Genomic DNA, 19074 nt, shown 5'->3' on the forward strand with positions numbered 1-19074 from the left:
CTGATGGGGATAAATTAAGGGCTAGGGTCTACACTCAAAATTGGGCTTGGAATCCCTTGGAATTTTGAATTCAGACCAGACTTCCATATTGTGAATAAAGGCTGATTATCATTTACTTTCTTTTGAATTTTGGGTGACCTTGTGCTTTTTTTCTGTTTATCTACAGTTCCCAGATGGTGGTATGGCTGCAGAAAGGAGAGCTGCCACGAACAGTGATTAGGTAGGAGCTAAGTTGTTAGCTGGGGGAAACCAAGGGAGACTTGTCCTGCTCTCTTACATACGCTCTCTTGCATAAAACAAGGGAAACAAATCCTGTTCTCTTACATAAAGCAGTTGGTCTCCTCAATAGAGTATGGAAAATATGCTCCTTTTAGACCTATTAACTAACAAAGTTAGGGTTTGCTGTAATGTGTGTGTTGCGGGAGGGGCAGCATGGAGTGTCCATTTGTAGTGCTGTAATTGGATGAACTTGGTGTAGTTTTCAGTGTCCGCACTACAGTCTTTCAAATTCAAGGTATGTCCAAACATTGATTCCAAGTTTCCCTTCCAGACACTCAGATTATGATGAAGAAGGATTCTATGGGGCCATTCTGCCACAAGTGGTGACAGCTGGCACCATCACTCGAAGAGCAGTGGAGCCCACCTGGCTCACCGCTAGCAATGCCAGGGTATGGTCAATCTTTCTTGACTCCCATTTTCCTTTCTTGAGTATCAAGAGGAGAATTTTTGACCCCTGAAGGGAAGTTTATAATTTGTTCCTATTCTTCTTGTTTTTCTCCCTACCCTTTCAAATCCTTCTAGATTTTAAAAGGCCAAAGCACACTTTCTCTATTGTTGAGACTAACAAATAAAGGTTTTTAGAACCCACCAACCACTCTCCCATTCCATGGTGAACCTATAATTTCCTATTCAACTTCAGAGCTAGTGACTTGAAGTGGCCTAATCAGGGTGGGAAGAGGGTTGGAGGTCCATTTGTTCCTCGTCCTTCCCCCTCATTTGCTGTAGGTGTCTGAAGAATAGAACTGTGTGTGTTCCATAGGTGGACCGGGTAGGTAGTGAGCTGAAAGCCATGGTGCAGGCCCCACCTGGCTATGTTCTAGTTGGGGCTGACGTGGACTCCCAGGAGTTGTGGATTGCTGCTGTGTTTGGAGATGCCCACTTTGCTGGAATTCATGGTGAGGGAAGGATTTGGGACAGGAAATCTTAAGTGGAGTTCGGGAAAGTATAGGTTGGCAGGGTGAGGCCTTGGGCCATCTAGTGAAAGCTTCTGTGCCTTTTTCTTTCTCCAGGCTGTACTGCCTTCGGTTGGATGACCCTTCAGGGAAAGAAGAACAATGGGACTGATCTGCACAGTAAGACGGCGTCCACAGTAGGCATCAGTCGAGAGCATGCCAAGATCTTTAATTATGGTCGTATTTATGGGGCTGGTCAGCCCTTTGCTGAGCGTTTACTGATGCAATTCAACCACCGCCTAACACAGCAGCAAGCCAAAGAAAAGGCTCAGCAGATGTATGCCGTTACCAAAGGTCTCCGCCAGTAAGGAGTTCTACCTTATTTTGACTTCTATCTGCTTTTCACAAATTCCCTACCTTATCTTCCCGAAGCCTTGGAATGGATAGGTCTCTAACTTAGAATGCTTTCTTCATTCTTTCTTTGGCACAGTACCTAGGAATGTTATCCTATCATTCTGGATCCCTTTTTCAGGCCAACAGAAAATCCAGGGCTGGTATGCCTTTCAAAGGTGTAATATTTTCTGTTATTTTGTGCCTTTGGTTTTGCAGAGTTGTGTCTTTTAAGAGGTATTTATCTCTTTTTATTTTAAGGCAATGGGGTTAAGAGTGACTTGCCCAAGGCCACACAGCTAAGCAATTATTAAGTGTGTGAGGCCATATTTGAATTCAGGTACTGTGACTCCAGGGCCGGTGCTCTATCCACTGTGCTGCCTAGCTGCCCTTATTTATCTCTTTTTAAAAAAAAAAAAAAAGCTAAGTCTGATTTAGTTATTTCATTACCAAGTGTTAGTGATGTGCCATAGCTGTAGCCAGATAGTCTGAACAATAAAGTTCAAATAAAAGTATGCTTTGTCTGATGATCTAGATGATGACTTTTTGCTTTGGTTCTCCTAATTTAATCAAAAACTTTATTTAAAAAATAAAAAGCTTTTGATTAAAAGATCTGATCTTATATAGTCAACTATCATTGATTTTTTTATTTTAGGTTTTTGCAAGGCAAATGGGGTTAAGCGGCTTGCCCAAGGCCACACAGCTAGGTAATTATTAAGTGTCTGAGACCGGATTTGAACCCAGGTGCTCCTGATTCCAAGGCCAGTGCTTTACCCACTATACCACCTAGCCGCCCCCTCCATTATTATTTTTCACTCATATTTAACTTTTTTTGCTTCTCTTGAGTCTTTTGTTTGAATGACAAATTTTCTGTTCAATTCTAGTTTTTTCCACAGGAATATTTAAAAGTTTTGCTGAGTAGGTTATTCTTGAATAAATTCCTAGCCTCTTTGTCTTCTGGAATGTCATTTTCTAAGCCCTTTGTGGTAGTAGCTAAACCTTATGGGATCCTCACTATGACTGCAATATTTGAATCATTTCTTTCTGGCTGCTTGTAGTATTTTCTTCTTGACTTGAGAATTTTGAATTTTGGCTATAATATTTCTGGGAGTTTCCTTTTGGGAATTTCTTTCAGGAGGTGTTTGGTGGGTTCTTTCAGTGTTCCACCTTGCCTTCTGATTCTAAGATTTTTAGGTAGTTTCTCTATAATTTTCTGAAATATGATGCCTAGTCTTTTTGTTTGTTTGTCCTTGGCATTCACATAGTCTAAGAATTCTTAAACATTTCTCTTTTATCTATTTTTTTGACAGTTGTTTTTCCTTTGACATAGTTCACATTTTCTTTTTTTTATTCTTTTGACTTTGTTTTATTTTGGTTTGTTTTTTTTTTTTTTTCCAGTGAGGTCTTGTACACCTCTTTCACCATCTGGAGCTTCTGATTTTTTAAGGAGTTTTTCCTCCTGTAAATATTTTTTGGTATCCTGTTGTTTAGTGATTTCAGTCGTGTTTTACTATTTGTGATCTCATTTGGTTTTTTGGCGGGCAATGATATTGGAGTGGTTTACTATTTCCTACTCCAGCTCATGTTAAGGGTGAGGAAACTGAGGCATGTAGGTTTTAAGTGATTTGCCCAGATTCACACAGTTAGTAAGTATCTGAGACTAGATTTGAACTCATGTCTTCTTAACTAGGTCTGGTGTTCTATCCACTGTGCCACATATCTGCTCCATAAAAGCTTTGTTTGGCATTAAAAGTACTTTACAACCTAGCCCCCTCCTACCTTTTATGCAGTCATCTTCAATCATGTCCAACTCTTCACAATCCTTTTTGGAGGTTTTCTTGGCAGAGATATTGGAGTAGTTTGCTATTTTATTCTTCAGCTCATTTTTCAGATACCAAATTGTTAATTATTTTGTCATAATTTTCTTGCATAGCTCTTATTTTCCCAGCTTTTCTTTCTCATTTTATTTTTAAAATCATTATTTTGTTCTTTTTTTAAAAAAATCACTTTCTTTTATTCTTTCAGGAATTCTTGTTGGGCTGTGTCTGATTTGCATTTTTTTGTGAGGTTTTGCTTGTATATGTTTTTAAGTCATTATCTTTTTCAGACTTGTGTCTTGAGGAGCTTCTCTGTCATCATAATAACTTTTTAAGATCATGTTCTTTTGCTTGCTCATTTTTCTGACCTACTTCTTGACTTTGGATTTTATGAAAGTATTGGTTGCTCACTACTATGGGGTGTCTGATCTGAGCTTCTGTCTTTTAATAGCTCAGTCTTAGGAGGGGGCTTGTTAGTTTTTGGTGCTTCCAAAGTGGTATGATTTGGGATGAGATCTGTTCACTGCCCTCCTGCCTGCACTTCACATATCCCTGACCCATAATGGGTCTGTTAGCCTGTTGTGTGATTGAGTTTCCATAAACTGGGGCTAGCCAAAACTGGTACATAATGCAGTGTCTGAACTGATGACTCTCCTTGATTTTGGTCTCACTTGAAGGCTTATTTATGTACAAGTTTAGAGGTTAGAACTGAGTTCTTCCCCCTTTTTCTCGGACCCCCTCCCCCCCTGCTTCCTGCTCCTGGGTTCAAAGCTGCACAACTATATTTGGAACTTGTTTCTTGCTCCTTACACAGCTGTGTAGGACCCTTAAACCCATAGTCATTCCTTTGCACCCTGGAACTTTGATCTGGTATGAGAGTGACAGATGGCACCCATTGCAGCTCCCAGGTCAGGGTCCCCTGAGAATCTCTTTCTGTCCAGGTGTTCAATACTCTCAATTTTTCCATATATCGCCTGCGCCCTACCACTGCTGCCACAGCCACAGTCTGGCTCCTCTTCCGTCTGCTGCTACTGTGCTGCTGTGCCCCACTCACGGCCAACCCCTGCCCTGGTGTCCACAGAGCTCTCCTTGGGCTGGAAAAAACTTGGGCTATCTTTCTAAGCTTCCTTGGACTGGAAAAAACTCATTGTGATTTTTCTCTTGGCTAGATCAGAGTTCATTGTGGCCTACTTTATTATATAGGTTGTTATAGAGGAGGATTTGGGGGAGTTAAGACACAATTGCAATCTCTCACTGTCGTCTTTACTACATGTCTGAGACAATATATTTTGAGTGATTGGTAAAGAGGGATTAAAATTTTTTTTAAATTTCAGTTAGCAAGAATTTATTTTCTCTCTCTTAACTCCCTCTCCTTCATGAAAAGAAACTTAAACACATATAGGCAAGCAAAATAAATTTCCTGCATTGGCCAGGTACAATTTCTCTTTTTGCATCTTTGCATTTGTTCTGTTAGGAGGTGGCTAGCATGTGTCATTCATCAGTCCTTTGGAATCCTAATTGGTCATTGTGTTGATCAGACTTCTTAAAGTCTTCAAAGTTTCTTTAGTGTTATTGTTAGAATATAAGTTGTTCTCCTCATTTTGCTTTGCGTCATTTCATACAAGACTCCCAAGTTTCTTGGAAACCTTCTCTTTTGTCTATTATGTTCATATATTATATTTTGTTCAGTTATTCCCCAATCGATGAGTAGCCTCTTAGTTTCCAGTCATTTGATACTACAGAGGAAATTGCTATTAGTATTTTTATACTCATTTACAAAAATACTGTTTTTTCTCCCTTGTTCAGATATAGGCCTAATAATGATATTTCTGGGCCAAGGGTTCAGTTTAGAAACATAGCTTAGTAACTATGGGGATATAGTTCCAATTGCTTTCCAGAATGACTAAAACAACTTAACCTTTCCATCTATAGTGCATTAATACACCTGTTTTTTCCCCCAACTCCTTCAAAATTTGTCTTTTCCCCTTTTTCATCAACTTTGCCAATCTGATATGTATGAGAGAGAATCTTAGAATTACTTCAATTTTCATTAATCAGTGATATGGAGCATTTTTGTCATGGCTTTTGCTAGCTTGTAGTGTCCTTTGAAAACTGCCTGTTCATATTCTTTGACCATTTATCAATTGGGGGTACAATTGATAGAGCACTGAGCTTGAAGTCAAGAAAACCTAAATTCAAATCCAACCTCAGACTCTTATTAACTGGGTAATCCTGGGCAAATCACTTAACCCCCTCATGTCTGTTTCCTTATCTGTAAAATGGAAATGATAATAGTACCTATATGTCTCAGTGTGTTGTGAAGATCAGATGGAATGATAATTGTAAAGTGCCTAACAAAGTGTCTGACACATACTTTCCTGGCATCATGTTCTTCTCATGTTGTTCCTCCTTTGTGAAATGCCTTTTTCCACTACTTGTCCCTTAAATTTCAACTTTCATGCCACTTACTCCAGGAAGCTTTTTTTCATCCCCTTAGTTGGTAATGACCCTCCTCTCACAGCTTGCCTTGCAAATTTTATTATATGTCTATGAATTATTTGTATTAGCTATTGTGCATATTTGATTTCCCATGCTAACTGAAAGTTCCCTGATGGAAGGCAGGCTGTGTAACCCTCCTAGCATTAGCCAAACACAGAGCCAACACTCAGTAAGCCCTTGTAGACTGGTTCTCTTTCCTTTTTTGTTAGGTATAAGCTTTCAAAGGATGGTGAATGGTTGGTGAAGGAGCTGGGGATTCAGCTGGACAGCACAGAAGATGGATGGGTCTCTCTTCAGGACCTACGGAAGATCCAGAAAGAAGCTTCCAAGATGTAAGAAAAAGAGTTTGCTTTTTGAGATTAAATGACATGGAACTAAGCTGTTTCAAGGTTTAGAGTTGGTCTTCCTTGTAAGTAATTGAATACCGTGGTGCATTGTTGAACCAGGAAGTAGTAACAGAATGAAAGTGCCATTTTAGGAAGTTTAATTTGGTATGTAGGATGGATTGAAAGGTAGTAGATGGGAATCTGAGTAAACTTCTAGGACTAAAGGGTTTCATTTTGAAAGTATTGAAGGCATCACAAAGCTCCCATAAGTTCTTGAACTTAAATAAATTAACATTTAATATGTTAAAAGCACTGATAAAGGTATTGAAATTTGTGTAGGGATGCAAAGCTAGATGTGCTCTAGACTTGTTCTTAAGCAACTCACATTCCAGTAAGGGATGAGTGTAGTGGGGAGAGACATATATGTACACAACTGGGATATAAGAAAATATAACTTAAGTGCAAGGAAGAGATCCAAGCAAAGTGCTCTGAAAAGTTTGAGTGTGGAGAGATCATTGTCATTTGGTAGAGGGAGGAGCAAGGAAGCTTTTTTAATGGAAGAAATGGCATCTGAGTTTATCCTTGAAGAAACTTCAGAGAGATAGGAGGGAGACCCCTGGATCTTATACTATCTAAAATTTCCCATGTCAGGGCAGTGGGAAGCCAGGAGCCTTCAACAAGTTATTTAACCTCACTTTTTCTCAATTTCCTCATCTGTAAAATAGGATAATATTTCTTTCATCTATCTCACATGACTGTTATGAGGATTAAATGAGATTATATATCTGAAAGTTATTTGTAACTAAAAAGAGGTCTAAATGTGAGTTATGTTGGGGCATCAAAAATATGCTTTGCTTGTGATTTTAGTCTTTCTCAGGATATTTTAATAAATAATTCTACTATATCCCTTAGTTTATTTATAAAATTACTAATAGTTCCTTTGTCCTATTGCCTCTCCAGAAATTAGGAATACTGGGTTTTTTTTGTTTGTTTGTTTTTTAGCCATGTCTTATTTCCAAGTAATGGTGGGATCATTGTTTTGGCTAGAAGACACATTTGAGGACTTGGTATTCGTATTCTTTTGACCTTTCAGGTCTCGTAGGAGAAGGTGGGATTTGGTAGCTGACCGAGTCTGGGCAGGAGGGACAGAGTCGGAGATGTTCAACAAATTGGAGAGCATTGCCATGTCAGATACCCCTAGAACCCCTGTACTGGGCTGCCAAATTTCCCGTGCCCTGGAGCCTGCTGTTGTCAGAGGGGAGGTAAGTGAACTGCAGTGTGCCTGGGTGATTGTCCCTCATACAGATAAATATACTCGAGACAGAGCACCTCAGTCTGCAGTGGGAAGACTGCCATGTGGTGTCTCTGGTTTTCTTTAGGGCTTCTGCTATGTGTTTCCTTCTTCTGGGATCAAGGGAGTTCAAGAAGCTGAGACCTAGGATCTTGAGTCTTGGCTTTCTCCAAGGTTTACGTTTCCTCAGGTGTTACTCATCTGCAGTTACTCTTTCTGCAGTTCGTGACCAGCCGAGTGAACTGGGTGGTACAGAGCTCTGCTGTGGATTATCTGCATCTGATGCTTGTGGCCATGAAATGGCTGTTTGAAGAGTTTGATATCAGTGGCCGTTTCTGTATCAGTATTCATGATGAGGTCCGCTACCTGGTTCAAGAAAAAGATCGCTACCGTGCAGCCCTTGCCTTGCAGATCACCAATCTTCTGACTAGGTAAGGTTCCAGGAGCCATGGAGTTAGTGATCATTTTTTTAATAATTTACTTTAAAGTTTATTGGTGCCCTCTGTTTTCATGTTACAGCCTTTTTTAATGTAAGTAGTATTTTATTTTTTTCCAGTTACAGGTAAAGATCATTTTCAACATTCATTTTTTTATAAGATTTTGAGTTCTAAATTTTTCTCCTTTTTTCCTTCCCTCCCCTCTCACCTCCCCAAGATGGCAGGCAGTCTGATTTGGGTTATACATGTGCAATCATGTTAAATATATTTTCATATTAGTTATATTATGAAAGAAGAAACAGAAAAAAGGGAAAAAACACAAAGTAAAAATAATATGCTTCCATTTGCATTCAGAGTCCATGAGTTCTTTCTCTGAATGTGAATAGCATTTTCCATCATGAGTCCTTTGGAATTGTCTTAGATCACTGTATTGCTGAGAAGAGCTAAGTCTGTCATAGTTGCTCATTGCACAGTGTTGCTGTTACTGTATTCAATATTCTTTCTCTGGAGGTGGACAGCATTTTTCATCCTGAGTCTTTTAGGATTGTTTTGGATCAGTTTACTGCTAAGAATAGCTAAGTCATTCACAGTTGTTCATTATACAATACTGCTGTTATTATGTACAGAGTTCTCCTGGTTCTGCCCACCTCATTCTGTATCAGTTCATCCAAGTCTTCCTAATTTTTCTGAAATCAGCTTGCTTGTCATTTCTCATGGCACAATAATATTCCATTATAATCATATATCAGTTTGTTCAATCATTCCCCAATTGGTGGGTATTTCCTCAATTTCCAATTCTCAGCCATTACAAAAGGAACTGCTATAATATTTTTCTACAAATAAGTTCTTCTCCCTTTTTTTTGATCTCTTTGGAAATACAGACCTCTAGTAGTGGTAGAGCTGGATCAAAGGGTATGTACAGTTTCTGAAGCCTTTTGGACATGGTTCCAAATTTCTCTTCAGATTGGTTGGATCAGTTTGCAATTTCACCATCAGTGCATTAATGTTAATTAATTATCTCACATCCCCTCCAACATTTATCATTTTCCTTTTCTGTTATGTTAGCTAAAATTTGCATTTGATTTAGAGCATTTTTTCCATATGACAATAAATAACTTGATTTTTTCATCTGAAAACTGTCCTTTATATTCCTTGACCATTTATCAGTTGGGGAATGACTTGTATTCTTATCAATTTGACTTACTTCTCTATGTACTTGAGAAATAAGACTTTTGTCAGAGATGCTTGCTGTGAAATTTTTTTCTCAGTTTCTGCTTTCCTTTTAAATTTGGTTGTACTGGGTTATTTTGTGCAAAACCTTTTTAATTTTATATAATCAAAATTATCCATTATAAAATGGATAATATGAATGTAAATATAAATTTCACAATTCTCTATATCTTGTTTGGTCCTAAGTTCTTCCCTTATCTATAGATCTGACAGGTAGAATATTCCATGCTTCTTAATTTGCTTATGGTATCACTATGTCTAAATCACATACCCATTTTCATTTTATCTTGGTATACAGTGTAAAATTTTAGGTCTATGTCTAGTTTCTGCCATACTGTTTTCCAGTTTTCCTTGCAGTTTTTTTTGTCAAATAATGAATTTTTGTTTGGATCTTTGGGTTTATCAAGCACTAAATTGCTACAGTCATATACCCCACGATATATTGTATAATTTATTCCACTGATTCACCTGGATATTTTTTTTTTCTTTTTGAGGGGCAGAGTTGGGTTGTTTTTTTTGCAAGGCAATGGGGTTAAGTGACTTGCCCAAGGTCACACAGCCAAGTAATCATTAAGTATCTGAGGCTGGATTTGAACTCAGATCCTTCTGACTCCAGGGCCAGTACTCTATCCACTGTACCACCTAGCTGCACCTGGCTATTTCTTACTCAGTACCAGATTGCTTGATGATTAATGTTTTATAATAGTTTGACATCTGGTATGACTAGGCCACCCTTCTTCACAATTTTTTTTTCATTGATTCCCTTCTTCACCTTTTGTGAAGGATTAATTTTATTTTTTTCAGATACATTTTATTTTTTTCTAGCTCTATAAAATAATTTTTTTGGTGGTTTGATTATTATGGCACTGAATAAGTAGATCAAATTAGGCAGAATTGTCATTTTTATTATATGGGCTTAGACCATGAGCAATTAATATTTTTCAGTTGTTTAGATTTCTTTATTTGTATGAGAAGTGTTTTGGAATTGTGTTCAAATGAAAAACATGAAAGCATATTCTGAGAAAGACCCCATAGGTTTCACCAGAATGTTGAAGGGGGTACATGACACGAAAAAAGGTTAAGAACCCATGGACTGTTAGCATTGGGCTCAGTCGGACAAGTCAAAATTCAGTTAAGCATAAAACTGTGCTTGGGAGTGGCTAGGTGGTGCAGTGGATAAAGCACCAGCCTTGGAGTCAGGAGTACCTGGGTTCAAATCCGGTCTCAGACATTTAATAAGTACCTAGCTGTGTGGCCTTGGGCAAGCTACTTAACCCCATTTGCCTTGAAAAAACCAAAAAAACTGTTCTTGGATATAGAGAATCAACCCCACAAATCCAAGATGAGAGAGACATGGATAAATAGCAGTTGTTCTGAAGATAAGCTCAGTGTGATCCAGAAATGTGATGTGGCAGCCAAAAAAGTGCAATCTTGGGCTGAACTTGAGTCTGGATTCCAGTTTTATGGGCAACGTTGGTCCTTCTGCCCTTAGTCATACCTCACCTGGAGTTCTGTGTTCAGGTCTGGCACTGTAGTTATTATGGCCCCAAAGAGGTTGTGATGAGTATTGGAAGGGCTGTTACATGAAGGAGGGATTTAATTGATTCTGCTTGGCCCCAGAGGGCAGAACTGGGAACAAGGGTGGAAGCTGTAAGGAGCCTTATTTAGATTTCATGCCAGGAAAAAACTCCTTAATAGAACTATTCAAAAATGGAGTAGGCTGCCTTGAGAGTGAGTTGTGTGAGCAGAATCTGGATGACTAGTTGTGAGGGGATATTATAATGGGAAATCCTTTGGTTTGTGAATTGGACTAGAGGCCATTGAGGCACATCCAACTCTCAGATTCTGTGATTTTGTAATTCTTATACTTGACTGAGATGCTTTAGTTAGTTTCATAATGGTCCTATGGCCCTAACTGGACTATTTTGTTATTAAATTAGAAATGCTAAAGGCCGAGTTTCATTTTCCACAGAAATCCAATTTATTAAGGGCCTATTTTGTGAAAGACATTGTCTTAGGCAATAGGAATGCCAAGATAGGGTTGATGTTCTTTTATTTATTTTTGCAAGGCAGTAGGGACTTGCCCAAGGTCATATGAAGTTTCTGAGGTTGGATTTAAATTCGGGTCCTCCTGACTCCAGGGTCAGTGCTCCATTCACTGAGCCACTAGCTGCCCCTATTAATTATATTCTTAAAGACCTTGCAGTCTACTGAAGGAAAGGACAAATCTACCAATTAACTAATAAAAGAAGTGGAATAAATGTAAAGAAGAGGATCAGGTGAAGTGTTAGGAGAAATTTGAAGAGGTAAAACCATACTAATTTTTATAAAGAAAGAAATTTGAGATAGGAATAAATACTTTTTCTCTCCCAAGATGGGAGCCACAAGCTTCAAAGTGGCATCCTAGTTGAATCTTGAGGGAAAGGAAGGACATTAGGGACAGAGAAAGGGGAAGGGAATCCATTTCAAGTATGGGATCTAGAAGTGGGAGTGGGCAGGTTGATTATTGAGTGATCAGTGCAGTTTGCCTGCAAAAAAAAAAAATTGAAGCCATTTAACAAGTCACCTATCTCCCTCTTCTAATTCTTTTAACTTTCTCTAGTCTCAGAAGAAAAGGTATCCTACCTTTATGCTTGCTCCTTCCTTCCCATGTCCTTGCTCCATAAATCATCACTTCATGCATTCCCAAATTGTCTTCTTGTCCCTTCCAATCAACCTATAAACAAGCCCAGATCTTCCTATCACTTTAATGAAACTTTAGTCCATATCACTTTAGTGAAACTTTCCTCTCCAGTCAAGGGAATGACCTTAGCATTAAGTCCTCAATAACATTCTCTTGATCTTTGCAACATACAACCCAGCAGACCACTCTCCTTAATGTCCTTTGCCACCCTGGCTTCGACAAAACTGCTCATTCATAATTCTACCTCTCTAGTCATCCCTATCTCTTCAGTCTCCTTGGGACCTTTTAACATGGCTGTACTCCAAGGTACTATCCTGTTTTCTTCTATACAATAAAATATCTCCCTTAAGTGATCTCATCCAGTCTCATGGCTTCAATTATCTACACAGATGACTCCAAATCTCTTTTACTATAAAAGCACAACAATTTGGGCATAGAAGGCTCTTAAGTATTCATGGGAAAATGGAGTTTTAAATGAAATTTAGGTTTGGAGAAGCCCATTACCTTTGGAAGGTTGGTATTAGAATTCTATGGAAAACTATAAATTTGACCAAATGGCTTGAGAACAAAATAGACAAGTGTACCTGTACCTCAATCTTTGATTTTTGGGGAACTGTCCACTCTGCAAAATAACACATGATCTATTCCAGGTGCCTGTTTGCCCATAAACTAGGTCTTAACGACCTGCCGCAGTCTGTGGCCTTTTTCAGTACAGTTGATATCGATCGATGCTTAAGGAAGGAAGTGACAATGGATTGTACAACACCTTCCAACCCAACCGGACTAGAAAGGAGATATGGGATCCCCCCAGGTGAGTTCATTATTCTCCCATTTATACTCATAGATTGCAGGTACTGGAAATTACAGCAGAATTAGCAGTTATGGAGGTTTTTTTCATTAAAGAATTTTTTAAAATGAAATAATGTCCACTGTGCTAAAGGGTGCTAGGAACCCGTACCCTGTTGGATAGAATCACCTCTTTCTGGGAATTCACATTCTCAAACATTACCCTAACTTCCTTTAGAATATATTATTCCCGGGGTGGAGCCAAGATGGTGACAAGAACAGATTGTGTCTTAGGCGCTTTCTCATGAAACTCATAAGCTAAGGACTCTAAATTTTCAAGAGACAGAACCCACAGAGGGACCCAGTGAGGCAGTTCTACTCAAGGTAACCTGGAAAAGAGCAGAAAGGCTCTGTTCCCCAGAGTCTGAGGAGCGGCCCACCAGAGCAAAAGAACTTCAGCCTCCAGGAGGCAGCCCCAGGGTGCTGGGAGCCCCGGCTCACAGCAGCGGGGGAGTCTCCTGAGCTACACCCCAGAGAGCACCGGGCACAAAGTGGGGGAACAGTGAGCAGCTTGGCCACCACAGCCCAGATCCAGGAACAGAAGCAGGAGCCCCCAGGGCATGAGCCCATTGAACCTAGGGAGGAGAGTGAAGAGAGAGAGACTGCAGAGCTCTGTCCTCTGCCCCTGGAACAGGACTCTGGGGTTCTGACCACATTCAGATTCTGATCGCAGTCTAGGCCACCCATAGAACAGTAGGGCTCCCGCCACCTCAGCCCCATGGCGGGGGGGCTGGGTGCATATGGTCATTCACAGACCAGGAGGGAGGACAGAGCCTCACACACTGAGATCGTTGTGGGAGTGTCCCAAAAGCTCAGGAAGCACCCCAAAAACAGGCTTAGGCTAGGAAAATGAACAAGCAGAGAAAAAAGGAACACCATTGAGAAATGGTTTGCATATGAGCCCAAGAAGGATCAAAATACTCAGTCTGAAGATGAGGAAGCACAAGCTCCTGCATCTAAAGACTCCAAGAAAAACAGGAAATTGGGCTCAGGCTATGACAGAGCTCAAAAAAGACTTTGAAAATGAAGGAGTTAGACAAAGAATAGAATTCAAGGAGATTGATGAATTTACCAGAAATCAGGAATCAATACTTCAAAACCAAAAAAATGAAAAATTAGAAGAAAATGTGAAACATCTTATTGAAAAATAAACTGATATGGAAAACAGACTTAGGAAAGATAATTTAAAAATTATTGGAATACCTGAAAGTCATGATCAGGAAAAGAGTCTTGACATCATTTTCAAAGAATTACTACAGAAAAATTGCTCAGATATTCTAGAAGCAGAGGGCAAAATAGAAATGGAGAGAATCGACTGAGCCCCCTGAGAAAGAGGTCCCAAAAAACCAACCCCTAGCAATATTATAGCCAAATTCCAGAACTCCCAAGTCAAAGAGAAAATATTACAAGCAGCCAAAAGGACACAATTCAGATATCGTGGAGCTGCAGTCAGGATCACACAGGACTTAGCAACAACTACATCAAAAGCTCGTAGGGCTTGGAATATAATATGCTGGAAGGCAAAAGAGCTTAGAATGCAGCCAAGAATCAACTACCCAGCAAGGCTGAATGTCCTCTTCCAGGGAAAAAGATGAACTTTCAATGAACCAGGGGAATTTCAAACGTTCCTGTTGGAATGGCCAGAGCTGAACAGAAAGTTTGATCTTCAAATACAGGACTCAGGCAAAGCATAGAGAGTAGAGGAGAAGAGGAAAATATGAGGGACTTAATGATGATGAACTACATGTATTCCTGTATAGAAAAATGATACTGATAATACTCATATGAACCTTCTCATTTATTAGAGCAAGCAGAAGGAGCTTTTATAGATGAATCACAGGAGAAAACTGAATTTGAAGATATATTGTGATGTAAAAATGGAGTCAATAGATAAAAGGGAAATGTAATGGGCGAAAGAAAAAGGAGAGGAGGAATAGGCTAAGATATTTCTTATTTTTCCTTATTACAATGAACTACTGCAATGATATGGAAGGGGGGGAAGGTGAGGGGAAATGAGGGAATCTTTGCTCTCATCAGAGATGGCTAGGAGAGGAAACAGCATATATACTCAATGGGGAAATAGACATCTAGAGTAAGGAGAGAAGGGGGGAACAGGGGATGTGAGTGATGGGAGGAGAGGATGGACCATGGGGGGGGGGGCGGGGATGGTCAGGTATAACACATTTTCTTTTTTACTTCTCACGAGGGGCTGGGATTGGATGGCCTGTCTGGGACTATAGGGCCAAGTGGATGCTGGGCCTAAGGGGTGGTATGGGGGGGCTCAGGGCCTCTTGGCCCCAGAACCAGGGATCTGTATGCTGAGCCACTCAGCTACCCTACAGCAGAGTCAGAGTGAAAGGAAAGAGAAAATATAGTACATGGTAGTGGAGAAATACGAAAGGAGGGAGTTGCCATCAGCAATGGCAATGGTGGAAAAATATGGAACTTTTGCCATGGACTTACAAAGAATGTGATCCACCTGCGATAGAGTTGTTGTTGGAACAAAGACTCAAGCACATTTTTTAATTATTATTATTTGGGGGGGGTATGGGGCTGGGGGGCCTGCCTGGGGGGCCTATATAGCAGGGTGATTGTTGGGTGTACAGGGCCGGATGTGGGCTTTGGGTGCTCATGGCTCCAGAGCTGGTGCTCCGTCCATTGCGCCACCTGGCCATACCTACAATTATTACTATTATTTTTTTAAATTTTTTTTCTCTCCCCTTTATCGCTCATGCAAGTCTATTTATGGGGGGGGTATTTCAGTTACTCTTAAACAAGAATATTTTATTAATGTAAAAAAATTATTTGTACAAAATGAGAATAAATATTAAAGTCTAAGCAGAAAGAAGAAAAAAAATGTATTATTCCCAGGTCACAAAACAAGTTTCTCTAATTTTAATTGTCTTTCAGGTGAAGCACTGGATATTTATCAAATAATTAAACTCACCCGAGGCTCCTTGGAAAAAAAGAAGCTAAGCATGGAACATGTCACTGACTAAAGGCATCCCATTTGCTCCTGGGGAGCAGTAACACTGATGAAGACAATTCTGTTCCATAGCTGTTTTGGTATACTCTTTTTCAGGATAGGGTTTGCTTAGGAACTACCATTTCTCAAAAAAAAAGAACATTCTTACAGAAAATACATACATTCCACTGACATGCCAAGAAGAGTGGAGTTCATTTCAGTGTGTTCAAAATTAAGGTGATATATATATATATATATATATAAGAAACTAAGGCTTTTGAGGACTTGGAAATGTCAGAAGTCAAGCTGTATGTAGCAATTCAGGGATTTCATTTCTTTTTCCTTTTCTTCTTGGCTGGTTCTTGAGTATCTTTTCTTTGCTCAGATGCAACAGTCTAGAAGGAGAAAGAAATGTTCAATAAAAGTATGAAATTTAAACTCGTCAAAGCCTGTGTTATGCCTGGTTTTTGGAGCCAAGGTTCTTCTTCCTTTCCTTCAGGGTACAAGTAGGGCATTATAACAAATATAATCCCATCAACTATTACGTTCATTTTTTAATGACAATAGATAATTTTATTTCATCTAAATATGTTAACCTCTTAGTGTTACTAAAGCAGCAAGGTAGAGAATGAACAGCTGCCTTAATATTGCTACAAATCGGGCCTGAATTCATCACAGATTGGTTCTTTATATCAATAAGCCCCCTTTCTCTCTCTCTCTCTCTCTCTGTGTGTGTATGTATGTATGTATGTAAAAGAAAAGTATAGTGGGAAGACTTGACTTGAGTCAGTGACCACAGATTTCTCTGAGGTTCAGTTTTCTTATCTGTATACTACCCACCCTCAAACAATTTTTGTGAGGAAAACATTTTACAGACTGTAAAGTGCCACAGTGCCCCATCAATGTCAGTTATTCCCTTTCAGAGCTGTACTTACATCCGATTACATGTGTTTTGAGACAGAGAAAAAAAGGGAGCTGACCTGATCAGCTATGCTTTCATTCTCTTCATCTGTTTCTTGCTCCTGAAGAGCTGTGTCCAAGATGTCCCCATTGATTCTGAAGTCTCTGGAGGTGCTGAGCTTCATGTACTGCATTAGATTTACCTAATGACAACAGTATATTAAAAAAAATTTTTTTCACTGTATATGTGACCTCTCCTTGAAGCACCTTAAATCATGTTATATGTACATTATTGATCTTTCAGTTCCTCTTGTGAAGAAGGGAGTGCTAGACCTGGATTCAGCAACACCTGAATTCAAATTCAGTTTTAGATGCTTAACAGTTTTGTGACTATGGGTGAGTCTGTGCATCTCCATCTGCCTCAGTTTAATTATCTATTAATTACCTCCCAGAATTGTTGAGGTTAAAATGAGATATTTGTCAAATACTTTGCAAACCTAAAAGCGCTACATAAATACTTGTCAATGTCATATGCCCAATTTGTTTTTAAGTGTTGTTTATTAATTTAATACTTAAGTTGTGAATTACCTTGGACTTCTTAGAAAGGTGAATGAGAAATTTCTCATACTGTTCAATGGCAAAGATCAGGTTAGGAATTGGTTTGGTTTCTCGAAGAACTCTAGCCTATAAGGTAAAGAGAAGGCAATTCTTAAAACCAAATTTTCATGGTTTATGAGTCATACAGTTCTTTGTGAGTCTGTGATCCTATAGGAACAGTAGGAGTTGATACTATTCAAATACCATAATTAATTAAAACTTAAAGCTTTTTTTAATCAAGAAGAATTGAAGTCTCTTCAGTACTTGTGTTTCCTTTTCCATTCTGGAGATACTGCTTTCTGCTTTGCCAGGATTCCATATCCTTTAGAATTCATGTGTAGTAGACAAATGATTGCACCTTCTCCCTGAACAACCTTTCCTAATGGTACTGGGAGAAGAGCATTGACTTTAAAGTAAAGCCTAGATTCAGATCGAACCCTTTCATAGGGCAAATGATTTGTTTCCCCAGAATGTGGGAAAGGAAAGGCTGGGAAAGGCTGGAACAGAGGATCTGTGATTTTCATTTTGCATTGACCACAAGAATAGAGTTCAATTTACCTCTTTTGCCCTTTCTGCACAACATTCCCGAAGTTCTTCAGGAACTTGCACACCTAAATTTTTTGGCAAAAAATTTTTTAACTCCAAATTAATGTGTTTCAAATGTACAAAAAACCAATACAAATTGGATTACAAAATACTTGAGCACTGAATGAACCAATAAATGGTGTCAGAATTTAAAACTCAAAGCATAAACTCACCATAGCGCTGGTCACTGCAGCAGTTTTCTCCTTTTTCTTCTCTCCTGCAAAGCTTAGGCTTTCATTCTGGATGTTCTAAAGAAAGCAAGATGTCTTATTAGATTGTCCCTATAGGCTTCTCCCCATGAGAATTGGGGAGGCAAAGAAAGGGCTCTCTATTCAATTGGACTGAGAAAGACATGCAAAAGTCTATCTGGCACATTCAGCTTATTAGGCAGTGATGCTACCATATTTCAGTCCTCACTGCCCCTTTGCTTATACAACCAAAAGATTCTTGCTGGGAACAAATTGTATAAATGCAAAGAAATATCTACTATGTTCAAAAGTTTCTGTTCTAAATGTCTCTTCTGTGAGCTACTAGATGGCTCAGCAGTAGGTTGGAGACTTTCTGCAAACTTCAGGGAAGAAATCCATTGTAGATATTTGTATAAATTGTAAATCTCAATTTTATAGTCCTTGTTCTGCTCTGGTACATAGGAATCAACTAATTTTTCAAAATTCATTTTTCATTCTCTAGGGGCGGTTAGGTGGCACAGTGGATAAAGCACTGGCCCTGGAATCAGGAGTACCTGGGTTCAAATCCGGTCTCAGACACTTAATAATTACCTAGCTGTGTGGCCTTGGGCAAGCCACTTAACCCCATTTGCCTTGCAAAAACCTAAAAAAAAAAATCATTTTTCATTCTCTTACCTGCACATAAGAGATGAAGGCATAGCACTGGGGTGTCAGATGGGAGCCTGAGAGTTTAACCTGCAGAGCAGACATATAATGATTCATTACAAATTAAAAGCTTTTCCTTCCCTTCCCTCCAGAAAGGCAAACTTACCAGTTTTTCCATTCGATTAGGAATTCCTCCTGAGCTACGGCAAACCTGGAGATACTGATAGAAAAGAAAATCTTTGTTTCAGCTTTCCTCAAGTTAGAGTAAGACATCGTGGTGGAAGGGAATGAGTCTTGGATATGTATCTGAATCCTGGCTGTAGGCAAGTCACTAAGTCAAAAAACATTTATGAAACATGAATAGTGTGCTGAAAACTACATTAAATGCTGAGGATATGAACAAAAGCCAGATAAAAATGTTGCCCCTGTTCTCCATTAGCTTACATTTGAAATAGGAGGACAACATGAATCATGACATAAATGCAGAATCTATTTGGTATAAG

The 19074-nt window shown here is 39.1% G+C and overlaps 2 protein-coding genes across 3 annotated transcripts in view; one reads left to right on the forward strand and one right to left on the reverse strand.

Annotated features, from left to right (window-relative positions):
* The window catches only part of POLG (DNA polymerase gamma, catalytic subunit), a 29899-nt gene extending 12661 nt beyond the window's left edge, over positions 1 to 17238 (forward strand). Inside the window, 10 exon segments of the mRNA XM_074234113.1 lie at positions 167 to 220; positions 551 to 668; positions 1040 to 1175; positions 1290 to 1536; positions 6088 to 6210; positions 7298 to 7466; positions 7718 to 7926; positions 12496 to 12656; positions 15602 to 15666; positions 15668 to 17238. Coding sequence (XP_074090214.1) covers positions 167 to 220; positions 551 to 668; positions 1040 to 1175; positions 1290 to 1536; positions 6088 to 6210; positions 7298 to 7466; positions 7718 to 7926; positions 12496 to 12656; positions 15602 to 15666; positions 15668 to 15721 — 1336 coding nt within the window. The 3' untranslated portion in view covers positions 15722 to 17238.
* The window catches only part of FANCI (FA complementation group I), a 52438-nt gene continuing 48612 nt past the window's right edge, over positions 15249 to 19074 (reverse strand). For both annotated transcript variants that reach the window (XM_074234111.1, XM_074234112.1), the window contains exons 33-38: positions 18738 to 18791; positions 18602 to 18661; positions 17912 to 17986; positions 17145 to 17240; positions 16637 to 16759; positions 15249 to 16051 (exon numbers count right to left, since the gene is read on the reverse strand). In XM_074234111.1, the coding sequence (XP_074090212.1) occupies positions 15986 to 16051; positions 16637 to 16759; positions 17145 to 17240; positions 17912 to 17986; positions 18602 to 18661; positions 18738 to 18791 (474 nt within the window). In that variant the 3' untranslated portion in view covers positions 15249 to 15985. The remainder of the gene's footprint in view (positions 16052 to 16636; positions 16760 to 17144; positions 17241 to 17911; positions 17987 to 18601; positions 18662 to 18737; positions 18792 to 19074) is intronic.

Source organism: Macrotis lagotis, chromosome 4, assembly GCF_037893015.1.
Source record: "Macrotis lagotis isolate mMagLag1 chromosome 4, bilby.v1.9.chrom.fasta, whole genome shotgun sequence".
In the NCBI taxonomy this organism is placed as follows: Eukaryota; Metazoa; Chordata; class Mammalia; order Peramelemorphia; family Peramelidae; genus Macrotis; species Macrotis lagotis.